Raw genomic sequence first — 14125 nt, 5'->3', positions numbered from 1 at the left:
AAGCAGCAGAGCGAATGAGGGGACCCTGTGTCCCTGTGGTGCCTGGGGGTACGGGGGTGCCCCAGCCCTCAGACACCACCGAAGCACTCAGGGAACCAGTTCTGTGAGCGCACAGAAGCCCCAGATCTAAGACAACAGTAACCCCGTCGTGCGCAAGTGGGGGCGGTGGACACTAATGTGGGCCGAGCCGCGGCCCAGCAGGGACCTGGACGGGTCAAGGGCTCTGACTGCCGCCCGCTGTCAGCTGTCTGGGACGCCACCTGTTGGTCAGCAGCGGTTGGGCTGATTTTCCTAAACTAATCTCCACTCAAATTCCCCCACAAATTTAATTCCAAACACGGTAGGTTTTCACGCCTGGACATAGTTTATCAAGGAGCCCGTCATCCCTGCGGGGACAGGCGTGCGCGCCCCACCCGCGGGAGTGCCGGCCGTCCGGGCCGGGGCCTCGTGTGGAAGCACTTTCCCAGACGGCTTGCGGCACCGGTGCCGTCAGCCCGCCACTGACCGGCCATGTGGACGCCGGCTGCGGCTGCGGCTGCGGGGCCTGAGGGTGCTGGCTCCCGGGAGCCGGCGGCCTCGAGGCCTGCCCGCCCGCACTGAGACCATGGGGGGCGGCACCACCCGGGTCTTCATCAACGCATTCAGGAAACTCCCAGCTCGAGGGGCTTGCGTGGCCGCCGGGCGCAGTCCTGGGAGCGTGGACCGCAGCACCGCGGTGGCTGGGGCCTCCGGGACACCAGGGAGGCCACGGTGAGGACTCGGCCGCTCGCCAGGAGTGCAGGAAGCACTCAGGTGAAGACCCGCAGGCTGCAGACGCAGCGAAGGGGGCCTCTCCCACTCAAAGTCACATCACAGGAATCCTCGGCCTCGCGGGGCAGAGAGGAAAGAAGGAAAACGAGGAGACAAGAGGGGACCTCGGGCGCGAGCAGAGGCCCACGGGAAGGGCCCAGGCCCCAGGAGGAGGGAGGAGGCATAGCTAGGAGGGTCTGACGCACCGATGGGGCTGCAGGAGCCACAGGCCCGAGAGCAGAGCAGCTCCCGGCACCAGGGGACCGGAGTGGACCCCGCAAGTACGGGCTCGGGGGAGGGGTGCGGCCCCGGGGGGGTGCTGCAGCTCCGCGGTGGGGGCCGAGGACAATGAGCCCAGACCGCACAGCCTTCGGCGGGGTCTCCAGATGAATGAAAGGAAGATGTCGCCAGAGGTTGGCCTCCGGGAAAATCCTAGGGGCTCCCGGGAGGGCCCCAGTGGGACTCAGATGCTGGGGTGGGAAGGACTCCGTGCACCCAGGGACGGTTGCCTGGCACACGGCCCTCCCGCTTCTCCGAGCACCCGGCGTCACCGTCCCTTTCCTCTGTCCCCGCCTCGGGGCGCACCCTCTGCCCAGTGCCCCAGCCTGCGGCTCCAGCAGGAGACTGGCTGCGCTCAGGCGGGAGACAGGCGCTCCCCCAGCCAGGTTTTCGGAGGGCGCGGGGCCTGTTCACCGAGATGGTGGCCGTCGGACCCACCCACCTCTGGACGGGGGCGCAGACCCTCCCCCCGTCCCCCCCCCAGCGGCAACCAAGAAGCCCCAGGCAGACCCCACGTGCCAGGACCCCACAGCCATGCTGGGCCAGGAGGGCGCCCACGCCCCCAGCGCAGCAGGGTCAGGACGGCTGTGGCAAGGCCTCTGCCGCGGAGGGGGCCGCCACCGCCACGGGGAGCCCCTGAGTAGGGGAAGCGGTGTGAGCTGGTCGCCCAGCGGGGGCCACAGGAACGAGCACCAAAGGACGGGCTAAGACACCCCCCCACACACGCTGCCCCACGGCCACAGCACACACGCCCTCCCCGGCCACGCAGCCCGCTGGACAGCAGAGGCACAGCGGGCAGCCCAGGCTGCCCACCGCCTGGTGGGGGCGGAAGCGAGACTCAGCTCGGGGCCCGGGCACCCACGGCCGTGAGGACACAGGGAGAGGCCGCCCCACTGTTAATCGACATGGACTAGAAGCTCCAGTGGGAGCAACAGGCAAGAACAACACAGGCACACAATTGGGACAGGAGGGGAACCCGAGGCCCGAAGACCCTGCCCAGCGCAGACCCGGCTGGAGGCCGGAGAAGCGCAGGACCCCGGGCCCACGTGCAGAGCGGCCGCCGCGCTTCCTTCCCGCGCCGGCAGAGACGTCGGGAGCGGACCGAAAGAAAACGGGCGCCCGGACGGTTGCCTCGGAATGAGGTGCCCAGGGCAGTCCAGGCACTGGGGCGACAGCCTCCCCCAGCAAACCCCAAGACCCGCCGGCACGGGGACGGCCGGGAGGGTCACGGCTGCTGAAAGCTCCCCAGCTCACGCCCCCCCCAGCCCCCCAACACCCAGGGCTGTCCAGGCGCCTCCCCAGACACAGGCCCTCCTGGAATTTGCACGAGTCCCCGGCCCCCCCTTAGGGGACACAGCGGGTGGTGGCGGCGCAGGGCCGGCCTGGTCCCGGGGCCTGCGGAGAGACGCGCGGTGGGGTCAGTTCCAAGCCCCAGGGCCTGTGCATCGGGCGCCTCTCCGTTCGCCTCCCGTCTGTTGTTTGCCCTCAAAGGCGCCCCAAACCTGCACGGAGACCCCAGCCTGCGGGGCTAGCAGAATCGGGGGCAGAGCGGGGTGGGCGTGTGGGGATGGGGGATCGCGGGATGCTCTAGCGTGTGACCCCAAGGCACGTGACCGCAAGGGGCGTGGCCACTGGGCCTGAGGCCCGGGATCAAGTGGCTGGCGCCACCGTTTGGCCCGTCGCCCCACCCCAGGATCGCCTGGAGGCAGCGGCTTGGAGCTCTGAGCGAGGGCTGCAAGGACATGTCCCCAGCAGGGCCCTGACCCTGGCCGCACCGGAAGCTCTGTAGTAGGGCCCTGGCCCAGGCCGCCTGGGAGGGGTGGAGTTGGGCTCTGGGAGCGAGGGGGTGTGGGGTCTTGGGGTGGGCAGCAGAGCCACAGACCAGGCAGACCCCGAAGAGGGCCCTCTTGTGCCACCCACTGGGCCTGGAACCGGGGATGGGAACACAGAAGTCCAGCCGCCCAGACTCCGGAGAGCCCTGGGTGAGAGGCCCCAGGGGCTGGTGAGGGCAGCCCCCCCGCCCCTGTTCAATCTTGCTCCTCCACGATGGCCACCCCTCTCGCGGGTGCCCCCAGAAGGTGCCCTGGACGCGGTGCAGGCCTTCGGCCTCAGTGACACCACCCTGTGCTTGGCTGGGCTTTGCCCACGAGGGCCGGGGCTGTGGGCATCTGACCGGGCGTGCACTGCTGTTAAAGCTGTCCCACGAAGCGTCTGCTTTGTCTTCATGCAGCAGATGACAGAGCCCACTTAGCGCGTGCGGTTTGGGGTGCCCCTCAGTCTGCTGCCCACAAACAGCCAGCAGTCGGGGGCACTGCCAGTGGGGTGGGCTGGGGGGCGCCCATGGCGGGTGCTCGGGAGGGCCAGGTGGCAGGGCCAGCTGGGCTCTCAGGGCCCCTTAGCTAGGGCAGCAGGTGCCACGGGGAGACTGGTGCATACCTGAGGCTGCCCAGAGCCTGACAGCCGGGGCGCACCCTCCCCCAGGGAGGGAGGCTGGCGGGAGAGGCCGCTGGGGCTGGGGCTGTGCTCCACAGCCCTGCAGTCAGGAGGCTGCCCTTGGCCACGGCCACCAGGCCTTGAGAGCCGCCTAGAAGCTGCGGCCTCGCATGCCTTCCCTGCGCTGGCTGGCCCAAGTGCCCGCTGTGGGTCGTTCCCCGGGGTGCTTCTGCCACACACAGCCTGCCAGGCGCCCTCCCCCCAGGGCAACAACTTGTCCTCCCTGACGACCAGGGATGAGTCTCGATCATGATGCTGAGCTAGACTTCCCTGGTGCGGTGCTCTCCAGGTACTCTCGCGCAGAAGAGCCCCCGTGGCTTCTGGAGGCAGCAGGGAGGGGCAGCAGGGGGCTGGAGGGAAGCACGTGCTGGTGCAGACCGGGGGCCACTCGCAGCTAGACACCCACTCCTGCACCTTCCCAAAGCCCAGCCATGGCGCAGGGCTGGATGAGTGGCGGGGACGGGTGCTGGGTGGCAGAAAGGGACGCCGACTCGGGCTCTGGCTGGGGGGAGGGGGTGGGGGGCCGTGAGCACCCCAGCAAGCACTCGTCCCCTAAGTGCCACGGGCGCCAGGAGCCCAGGCCGTGGCTGGGCTGGGGCCAGGCTCTGCCCTTCCATGCGGACCCCACGGGCCTGCGCAGGGAGTCCTGGCAAGCCCTGCCTCTGGCCATGCAGCACCCAAAGCGTCTCCTCCGGGGACGGGGCGCGGTGCTGCTGCTCCTGTGGCCGAGGGAGGGACAGGGCTGGCAGCCGCAGCCCCACACACACACACACACACACACACACACACACTCGCTTCCACTGTTTATTCCGTGCTCAGGGAGCCCGGAGGGCCCGGCTGTGCAGGCCCAAAGCAAAAAATACATGATTTCACACAAGAATCCAGTTATCAGCCCAGGGGGCAGAACAGGGGAGGGGCCGCGCCCATCAGCTCCCCAGAGCCGGCCAGCCACCTCTGGCTCCAGCCTTGCTGCCCTGCTGCCTACTGCTGGGGTCGACTCCCCGCCTCCCCCCACAGCACGGGCAGGTGGCCCAGCGCAGGCGTGGGGAGGGAGGGTGGCTGGGAGGTGAGGGGGCCAAGAGGCCCGCGTAGGGGCCACCTGCACGGCGCCCCCAGGACAGCATGTGGAGGTGTCCGGTGCCCTCGCCCACCCTGCACGGGGGCGCGGCCCTGTGGAGGGCTGGGCCCAGGCGCCCCACCTAGGCACCCACCCTGGCGGGCGCTCTCCAGTACTCAGGCAGAGCCAGGTCGGGTGGCACTTGCAGCCCGAGCTCTGCCAGATGCTTCTAGGAGTTTGGAAAACTAACGGCAGTGACCCGTGCACGTTCTGTTCTTTGGGATTTTCTCGTCTTGGGTCCAGGGATCCCCAAGCCGGGTGTCCTCTGGCACCGGCACCCCGGCCTGGGTCCCAACGACAGCACCACGCTCCCCTGAGGAAGGGAGGGGGCGCGAGAGAGCGGGCAGGGGGCGGGGGCTCCTGCTCGCCCAGCGCCCTGGCAGCGCCCCCCTGGCAGCCCCGCACGCCCTCGGGCTTTTACCACTTGAAATCCCGGCTGAGGGCCGGGCGCCCGGGGCCCCGGAACTCGGTGTGCAGAGTCTCCTGGGCGCGGGGGGACTCCGCTCCCCGCAGCCACTCCTGGTAGAGCTCCCGCACACGGCTGCTCCCCTCCGGGGCCCGCACGGGGACGCTGGCGTAGAGGGCGTCCACCTGCCGCAGCAGGGCCTTGTCTGCACGGCCGCCCTGGGCCGGGCCCTGGCCCCTGCCGTGGAGACAGCCTGGAAAACAGGAGAGGGGGGCCGCAGTCACGCCCGAGCAGGCCTGGGGCCTGGGGCCAGCCTGGGGTCAGCGGGTGGCTCTTACCCCCGGGGCAGGCCAGGACCTCCACGAAGTGGTAGGGGAACTTGCCGCGCTTCAGCTTCAAGACCACGTTCTGCACGTTCCGGAAGCCGCAGGCGGCAGCAAAGCGCAGCAGCACCTGCCCGTCCTTCTCCAGGGTCACCTCCTGGAAGTCCTTGTTCCTGCGGGACAACGGGGCCTGCTCGAGTGCCCTTCTGACTGTGCCTCAGCCCCCGAGAAGCCCCGAGGCCCCGGGGCCCTTGCACACACCTCAGCGGGCGGTAGGTCACCTCTCCCACGTCCTGGCCGAAGAGCTCTTTGGCGGCGTGACGGAAGACGTGGGCCAGGTACCCGTCGGAGCTGGAGCCATCGTGGCGCCGCGGCTCCCCCTCCAGGTCCCCGAAGCTCCCGGCAGAGAGGGGGCGGCAGGTCAGACCGGCGCGGGCCGGAGCCCTTTCCTGGGACCCGCGGCGCAGCAGGACCCCCACCCCACTGAGCGGTAGCCCGCGAGGAAGCTTGTCTGGCCGAGCCCCTGGACTGCAGCGCCGGCACGGGGCCTGTCTGGGCCCAGCCAGCAGGAGGGCGCGAGCTCAGCTGGCCAGCCAGGCCCTGGCCGTGCCCTGGAGCTGCTTCCCTCCAGGGTCAGCCGCTTGCCTCCAAGAGCCGTGTGTCACGCTAGGGGCAGTGCCCACCCCAGCCTGCCACTCCGGGGCAGTGGGCCTGAGACTGCAAACCCCGCAGGCAGGGCTAGGAGTGCGGAGGACGGTCAGGGCTCAAACAAGGAGGCGCCTAGAGTGTGGCCAGCCTCACGAGACACACACAGGAGGCCACCGGGGCCACCGCCCTGCCTCAGAACTCCACAGGACCCAGTCTGGAGCTCGCAGCCCTAGACACATGCCACTCTCAGAGCCCCTGCAGCCACTCACAGCGTGTCCACAGCGGCATCTTCCACTGAGAGGTCGCTCTGCTCCATTAACTGGACGATCTCCCCTGCAGACACATGGAGAAGTCAGGCCCAGCTGCCTCTGCCCCCAGAGTCCACGGGCAGTGACCTTGGATGTCCTTCTTGCTTTAACTCCCCAGAAAGCGGGAGCCACCGAAGAGCCATGAAACACAGGACATTAGTGCAGTGGCGAGAAGTGACCCCCACAAGCCAGCCACCCATCTCCAGGCAGGACGTGTCTGTGGGACAACCCCATGTGGACCAGGCAGCACCTTGGCGTCTAGAAGCGGGACTGGTCAGGCTCCCTAGGAGACCCCCAGCAGGGAGGGAGGGATCCAAGGCTGTGGCTGTGCCCCAGACACGCCCGAGGGGCTGGGAGCGGGCAATGGAGCACGCGAGGCCAGCAGAGGCCCAGGCCCTTCTGGGAGGCCCGCAGGCGGGTGGAAGCCCGAGGGAAGGTCCAGGGTAGCGACGTGCTGGGCCGCGAGTCAGCGGATGCAGGAGGAGACTCAGTGGCTGCACGTCCGGCCAAATCTGCGCAGAGCCCCAGCGGCCCGGCCAGCCACCCGCTCCATCTGTAGGAGCGCTGCGAGGCAGCACATCCGGCGCAGAGAGAGCCCTCACCTGAGGTCAACACACAGTCGGCACCCCGGGAACCACCCAGAGCTCCGGAAAAGTCTTCTTCCAGGGCTTCCAGCTTCTTGTCATAGCAAGGGGCCACGATGACGTGGAAAATCTTGTCTGGAGACAGGTTCTGCGGGGAGAGCAGACCAAGACTTGGGTATGCAGCACAGGCCGGCTACTCTGGGTCCCAGTCGCACACCCCACACCACGTTCCTGTCCACCTCCCCCCCAACACCCAGCCCACCCTGCCCGTGTCTTGCTGGGCCCCACAGCCTGGCCAGCTCCAGTCTGTGCTAGGATGCCAAGGACAGGCTACCTCCTGCAGGCACCCCCAGCAGCACCACCCGAGGCCACCCCTGCTGCCCACGGCCAGACACGCATCGGTGGCCACACCTGGCAGTCGTGAGTGACCTTCGAGGGAGGCCTGGGGGGAGTGGCCCCGCAGGGCAGGGCAGGGCAGGGCAGGGCAGGACAGGGACAGGCCGGGCCCCAGGAGGCTCCCGCGGCCTGCCAGCCCTCCTCCATGGGACAGCATGTGGGGCGAGAGAGCGTGTTCCACCGGCAACCCAGGGCGCACGGACAGCCGGTCCTGCCCGACTGAACATACATCATGACCTGCGGCCGGGGCACCTCAAAGAGCCGGGCAAAATCACCCTGCACCAGGCTGATGGGCATCACACGCGTGGGCTTGGAAGCCGGCTGAGCCCATGGGGTTCCATCCGCATCTGCCTTGCTGGCCACTGACCTCAGCAGTCCCTGGAGAAACCTGGGTCTGACCGAAGAGACCACAGGCACGAGAGCGTCTGGAGGGCCGGCCAGGCTGTGCTGAGCCCAGTGCCATGGGGCCCCCGGCTGGTGGCCGCCGGAGCTCCGGAGAAGCAATCGCCAGCTGGGCCTGGAGGGGCAGCGCAGCCCCAGCAGGAGAGGACTCTGGGGAGCAATGGGCCCCAGGACAGGAGCGACCGGCTTTTCCAGGGGTGTGAGCAGATGGCTGCTCCAGAGACGCGGGGTCCAGGGCACAGGGAGGTGTGGAGCCCCTCAGCAGGAAGGGCACCTGCACTGGGCCTGAGCTGGCACCTGGGCAGCCTGTGCGCCCCCCGGCCCCTCCTCCCGAGTGCCCGCCCTCACATGCCAGGAAGTGGCCAGCGTACCTGCCGCCGGGCGAAGTAGTCCTTGACCAGCGAGCCCATGATCTGCTGGGGTGACTTGGCGGTGCAGAGGTGGGGGGTGACGGGCTGGCCCAGCACCCGCTCCGCGTATCGGACCCAGCCTGGGTGCGAGGGAGAACTGAGCTGGCTGGCGGCCCTGCCCCGCCCCCGCCCGGACATGAGGCAGGCGCCGCCACGGCCACTCACCGGGACAGGCCGAAGTTAGCATGGGCAGCGCCGGCGCCTCCTCGCTGTGCCGCCGATACCGACGCACAAACTCCTTCTGGCTCTCCAGGAGGCTGAAGTCCGCGGCTATGGCCGTGTCAAACACGTAGTGCACCCCTGCGGGAGAGGGTGCCTGAGCCTCGGCGGGCTGGCTGCGCGGCCCAGGCTGCCTTTCAACAGGATGGCCAGAGAACATCTTTAAAGAACGGCGACCTCAAAGTCAACTGGTTTCCCAAACAGATGGCCACAGAAGTGGGGTCCGGCTCCCCACAGTAGCAGTGGCCTCAGAACCCCAGGCTTGAGACCTGCAGCCACACACCCGTCCAGCCCTGTCCGCAGGGCCGTGCGCTCCATGTGGCACTCTGGGCTCTGCCCTGGGGAGGTGGCTCAGGCCGCCCGCACCCCCTCTGTGGCAGTCAGTGCTGAGCGCCCTGCCAGGTCCTGAAGCTGGGGGCAGAGCACACCGAGGGCTGCAGCCACACAGAAGCCTGGCCTGTGGCGGCTCCACCCTCCAGCTGGGGCTCCGCAGGCGTCTGGGTCACGGCCATAGACACTGTCTACCGCCAGGGGTCAGCTGTGACACAGCACCCCTGTGTCACCCAGGGCAGCGCCTCCTGCCAGGCTCAGAGCAGGGGACCAGAGGGTGGGGACTTCGTCTACACCCGGAGACTGAACTCGAGAGGAGGGAGGAGCAGCTGAGCTCAAGCTGCAGCCGTCACGCCAAAGGTGCAGCTCACCCAAGCTTTTGAGAAAGCCACAGAGTCTTCTGGATGCGTCAGCCACGCTGAGGCTGAATTTAGCAGCAAAGTAAGGCAGGGACTGAGGACACACCGACACTGCCAGCACCTTGTGCTTCGAGGTGTCGCATTTCTAGAGGGAGACAGGGAGAGGGACGTCACAAGCACGGCGGGGGTAGAGCGCAGCTCGGGAAAGACAGGCCACAGGCCAGTGCCGGGCACCGCGGGCAGCAGAGGCGAGAAAGCAAAACCCAGATTTAAGCAAACGAGACGTCCCATGACGTTCTGTCTGTTTTAAAAAAACGCCTGTCGGGCCTCCCCCGTGGCGCAGCGGTTGAGCGCTGGGTTAGCGAAGCTGCCCGCAGCCTCTGCAGCGCCGGTTCGATCCCCAGCTGCTCCCCGGCCACCAGAGGAGGATCCCGCATGGCGCGCAGACCTCTCCTGCCGCCCGCTGCTCCCCTCAGCAGTGTCCTTCGGTCTTTCTGCCTGCTCTGCTCCCCGCTCTGGCTCTGGTGAATTCTCTCACCCTCCCGCGCTTCTGACTGTGCCCAGTGCTTGTATAAATAAATAAATAAATCTTTAAAAAAATAAATAAATAAATAAATAAAATAAAAAAACGCCTGTCACTAAGCGCGGGCGCCTGGAGAAACGAGACGACTTCGAGGAAAAACAAAAGTAGCCACGTTGCCCCAAGTCACTGAACGACTCCCCAGCACACAGCCACGCGACCCCGGTCGGCCCTGAAACCTGCCCTGCGGGTGCCGCAAGCCCCATCATCTTGGGCTCTTTTTCAGGAGTGGACGTCCTCGCCGACTAGCTGTCCTGAAAACACTGTCCGCGCTAGCTGACCCCCAGGCCGTGGACACACTGACACCAGGCCGTCTGCACGCGGGCGCTCACTCGGACCGTCCCCGGGCGGCACGGCTGGTGGATGCCAGCATCGCGCCCAGCACCACCCTGGACTGCGCATGAGAGAGCCGCCTGGCAGCGGCTGTCCAGGCAGAAGGGGCCGACCTGCAGACACAATGCTTGAGAGAGAGGCCCGCTCCCCCCGCCGAGACGCAGCCTCTGGCCTGTTCAACGCCTGTCGTCGGAGCCGGCGGCCAGCAGCTGGCGCGGGGCCCCAGCAGGCAGGCGGGTGGGCAGGCATGTTGCGACGCTGGCCTCTGACCGCCGGGAGAATGCAAACGAGGCACGTCCCCTCACGGTCGCGCGTGCTCAGGACGGCCTGGCGTAGGCGGTCCGACCCATCGCTGTGGTCGTGAAAGGGACACAGCCACTTTCGGGGGGCCCGCAGGGCTCTGCAGGCAGCTCAGGGGCATGAAGTCCAGCTCAGTTTCCACGAGGTTGGAAAACGGCTAAAGCTATTTCGTTCCAGAGGAACATGCGGAGCGGGGTGGAGGTGGGGGCCGAACACAGGGCTTGGGTGGTCCTCACGCCAGGCCACCCGCTTCTTTCTAAACTGACCTAAAGGGCTGCATGACGTGGCTGGGACAGCAGCTCCGTGCCTTGCGCATGGGGCTCACGCCAGACCAGGGTTTCTGGAGGACTCCCTGGCTGAGCTCCCCACACCAGGCGACAGCCCTGCAGGACGTGGCCTGCGCTGGCACATGGAGGTGCCTGCGGCCTCCCCCTCCCCCACCGGGAGGCGCCATGGAGCTCTCGTCGAGCTGAAGGGAAGAGCAGAGCCTCTGTGAGCCCTGGGCCAGCCCCAGGCCCGCTCCGCTGTCCCTGTCCACGGCCGGCTGGCCCACAACCCAGGTGCGCACCTTATTCAGGCTCAGAACCCGGAAGAAGTCCTCGGCGTTCTGCTGGGAGACGCGGGCGCCCTCCTCTGCGGTCACGCAGCTGTCACACGCCAGGCAGTCGCTCAGAAACACCTTCGCGTCCGCCAGCCTGTGGAACTCTCCCTTCTGGAAGAGGGAGGTTTCGGCCTGATTCTTGGACAGAGATCCCCTGCCGCGCGGCCCCAGGGGGAGCGGGGTGAGCAGCATACAGAAGCCTGCGCTGGAGATGGCCCGCCAGGCCCGGCTGCATGCTGGGGGACTGCCAGGTGGCGGTCTCAGCCTGGGACGGCAGCCGGGAGCCCCCCACCCAGGACCAGGCAGGCTGGGCAACACGGCGCAGTGACTGGGGTCCTGCAGGCCCTGCATGCCCACGTCCTGCCCGGCCAGGCTCACTCTCATCCTCAGCAAGAACACCTGCATTCACCTGGATGCCCAATGACCACCTGGTGTGCCCCCATGCCTGTGTCCTGCTTGGCACCACGCCCCCTGCAGCCTGTGGTGCAACGGCACCCCCTCCCCCACATCATCCCTGCTCTCACTTCCGGCCACATGCCCTGGCTGCTGGGGTGCCACCCGGCGGGGAAGGCTCTCTGAGAACCCTGGAGGGTCTTGGCCCCACAGATGCATCGCTGATCCTGTCCTACCCCAGCCCTGCGTGCTGTGTGTGGCATGAGGGCACCCAGGTCTGTCCCCGGGCGAGACCCCACGGGTGCAGGTGCTCAGTGAGCGTCGTGCCCAGTCGCGGGATGTTCTGAAGCCCCGGGAGCCATTCCCACCAGCCCAGCCTCGGCCTGCACACGGCCACAGCACCAGGCCCTGTCACGGGTGCCTGCGAGGTGGCTCCAGTGGTCTGCACTTCCAGCAGGTGCCCTGGGGTGGAGCAGGGGCCTGGCACAAAGCTGGTGCCTGACAAGATGCTCCTGCTCTCAGGGGGCCCTCATGGCCACCTCCCGCCCCCCCCCACCCCCTGCCCCGCAGCTGCACTTCTGCAGCAGCCTGCCGCCGTCCTTCTCCCCTCTGCCCTCGCAGGTCTGCCCCACATGCCGTGCAAGGGCCAGGGCCGAGCACTCTGCTCCCCAGCCGCACCCTGTCCTGCTCCGCCACCGCCTCCACTCCCTGCCTTCTGCCTCCTGGGTGGCCCCGAGTGTCCCCCACCAGCACCAGCCCGTAGCACCCCCAGCTTCTGGCCCGTCTCCCCATCGCCACTCCGGGCCCCTGCACACACCCCTCCTTGGCCAGGACAGCTGCGTGCCATCCCCTCGCCCCACCATCCGCGGCCTACCCGGCGGCTCCTCCCTTGACTTGCCCCTTGGCTGCCGCACACATCACCTCCCTCAGCACAGCCCCGGAGGGAGCCACCTCTGCGTCACGGTCGGTCGGGGACCCCAGAGCCCAGGCTGGAGGGCCGGCTCCCCGCACCGCCTGCCTCTCTTCTGCCGAGCTCATCCCGTCCAGCCACCGAGCCCGACAGGCACAGCACGGGCGTCAGGCTACACGGCCGCTGACCGAGGACCGAAGGGCGGGCTCTTGCTTCTCGGGGCGACTGCCAGTTCTGCCCCGGAGCCGTCAGCACAGGGGACAGGCGGTGGCCCCCAAGGGAGCCCCTCCACACAGAACGGCAGCAAGCCCCGCAGACCTCCGCGCGCCGCCAGCAGCGCCCACCTAGGCTCAAAGAGCGGAGCGCGGCGAGGCCAGAGCGCGAGAACCGGCCGGTCGGGAGCGCAGAACCGCCCACGCGGGGCCCACGGACCCCCGGTCGCAGAACGGGGCTGGTCGTTAAGCGCGGCTCGCCCGGCCCCAGCCCCGGCCCAGCGGCCCCCCGCGCCCCCGCGCGCGCCCACTTGCCTCTGCGCCCTCCCGGGCCGGGCGCGGCGGCGCGGCGGGCGCATCCTCGCGGTCGGCGGTCTTGGACTTCTTGCTGCACTCCTGCGGGCGAGGCGCACAGCCCTGCCCGTCTCCGCGGCGCCCGCCCCGCCCCGCCCCCGCGCGCGGGCCCGGCCGACCCCGCGGCCTCTCCAGGGACGGTCAGCGGGCGCGCCGCGGCCACTCCGCCCCGGCGCCCGCGGCGTGGAGCCAGGGAGCCCCGCGCCCGCCGCCCGCCCGCCGCCCGCCCGCCGCCCGCCCGCGCCCACCTTCCGCGTGCAGTGCTCGCACTTCATCTGGAGCGGCGGCGCGGCGGCCGCGGCGGACACCCAGGGACGCTCCGGCCACCGCCGTCACCGCCGCCCGCCGCCCTTTGTTGTCGTCGGCCCCCGCGCAGCGCCGCCCTCACTGCCGCCGGCCAATGAGAGCTCCGGGAACGGGAGCGCCACGCCCCTGGACCAATAGGAGCGAAGGAAGAACCATGAGGCTCCACCCACGAGGCGCAGGCTGAGCCAATGAAGGCGCGGGGGAGGGGCGGCCGGGCCCCGGCGCCAATCGCAGCGCGGAGGCCGGCGCCGGCTCCCGCGTGGGCTTCGGCCGCGCGCGGCCGGGGGGGGGGGGCGGCGCGGGAGCGAGCGAGCGGGCCGGACCGGGCCGGCGAGCCGGGTCTTCCGGGCGCTCGGGCCCTCGGAGGCCGCGCCCGGCTGGAGCGGCGGGGACGGCCCGCCCGCTAGAAGGGGCGGGGACGCGGCCCCGGACGCCGCCATGGCCGCCCCGCCGCGCGGCACGTAGCCGGACGGGGGCGGGGCGGCGCGGGGCGGGGGCGGGGCCCGCCGAGGCGGGGCGGGGCGTGAGGCGCGGCCGGGACCCCGGCCAGGGCGGCTGGTCCCCCCGGGCCCGTGTCGCCGCAGGGCGCCCAGCCCCAGTCCCCGCCCGCCCGAGCCCAGAAGCCGAGGCCCCGCCCACACACGGAAGTCCCCGCCCACACACGGAAGTCGAGGCCCCGCCCACACCCGGAAGTCGAGGCCCCGCCCGAGCCCGGAAGTCGAGGCCCCGCCCACACCCGGAAGTCGAGGCCCACCCGCCGCCCCGCTGGGTCCGCTCGGTGGGTGCAGGGGCGCGGCCGCCCGGGGCCGCCCCGCCGGGTGGCGGGAGAGCGGGGGGCGGGCGGGCTCCCAGGGCCCGCACCGCAGGGTCCCGCTGCCGCCGCCGCGCCGGGGGAGCCTCTGCCGCCCCCCTCGGCGGGCGCGGGAGCGGGCGGGGGGCGCGGGCGGGGCGGGGGCGGGGCTTGGCCGGGGGCGGGGGACGGGGCGGGGCTTGGCCGGGGGCGGGGCTTGGCCGGGGGCGGGGGCGGGGCGCGGCAGCTGTCTGTCCTCCCGTCTGTCCTGCGCAGCGCCGGG

The 14125-nt window shown here is 69.8% G+C and overlaps 1 protein-coding gene across 1 annotated transcript; it reads right to left on the bottom strand.

The window, feature by feature from the left end:
- Window positions 1-5095: 5095 nt before the first annotated feature.
- Window positions 5096-13021, bottom strand: NARF (nuclear prelamin A recognition factor; the record flags this gene model as incomplete). The annotated part of the gene is made up of 11 exons (XM_084238336.1): window positions 5096-5337; window positions 5423-5580; window positions 5669-5803; window positions 6325-6388; window positions 6966-7095; window positions 8117-8235; window positions 8321-8455; window positions 9076-9208; window positions 10845-10988; window positions 12708-12788; window positions 12995-13021. 11 exons carry the CDS (start codon window positions 13019-13021, stop codon window positions 5096-5098), a joined length of 1368 nt encoding a protein of 455 aa, XP_084094462.1.
- Window positions 13022-14125: the final 1104 nt, after the last annotated feature.

This window comes from Talpa europaea, assembly GCF_964194135.1.
Source record: "Talpa europaea genome assembly, chromosome: 7".
Lineage (NCBI taxonomy): Eukaryota > Metazoa > Chordata > Mammalia > Eulipotyphla > Talpidae > Talpa > Talpa europaea.
This window is presented reverse-complemented; position numbering and strand designations above follow the sequence as displayed.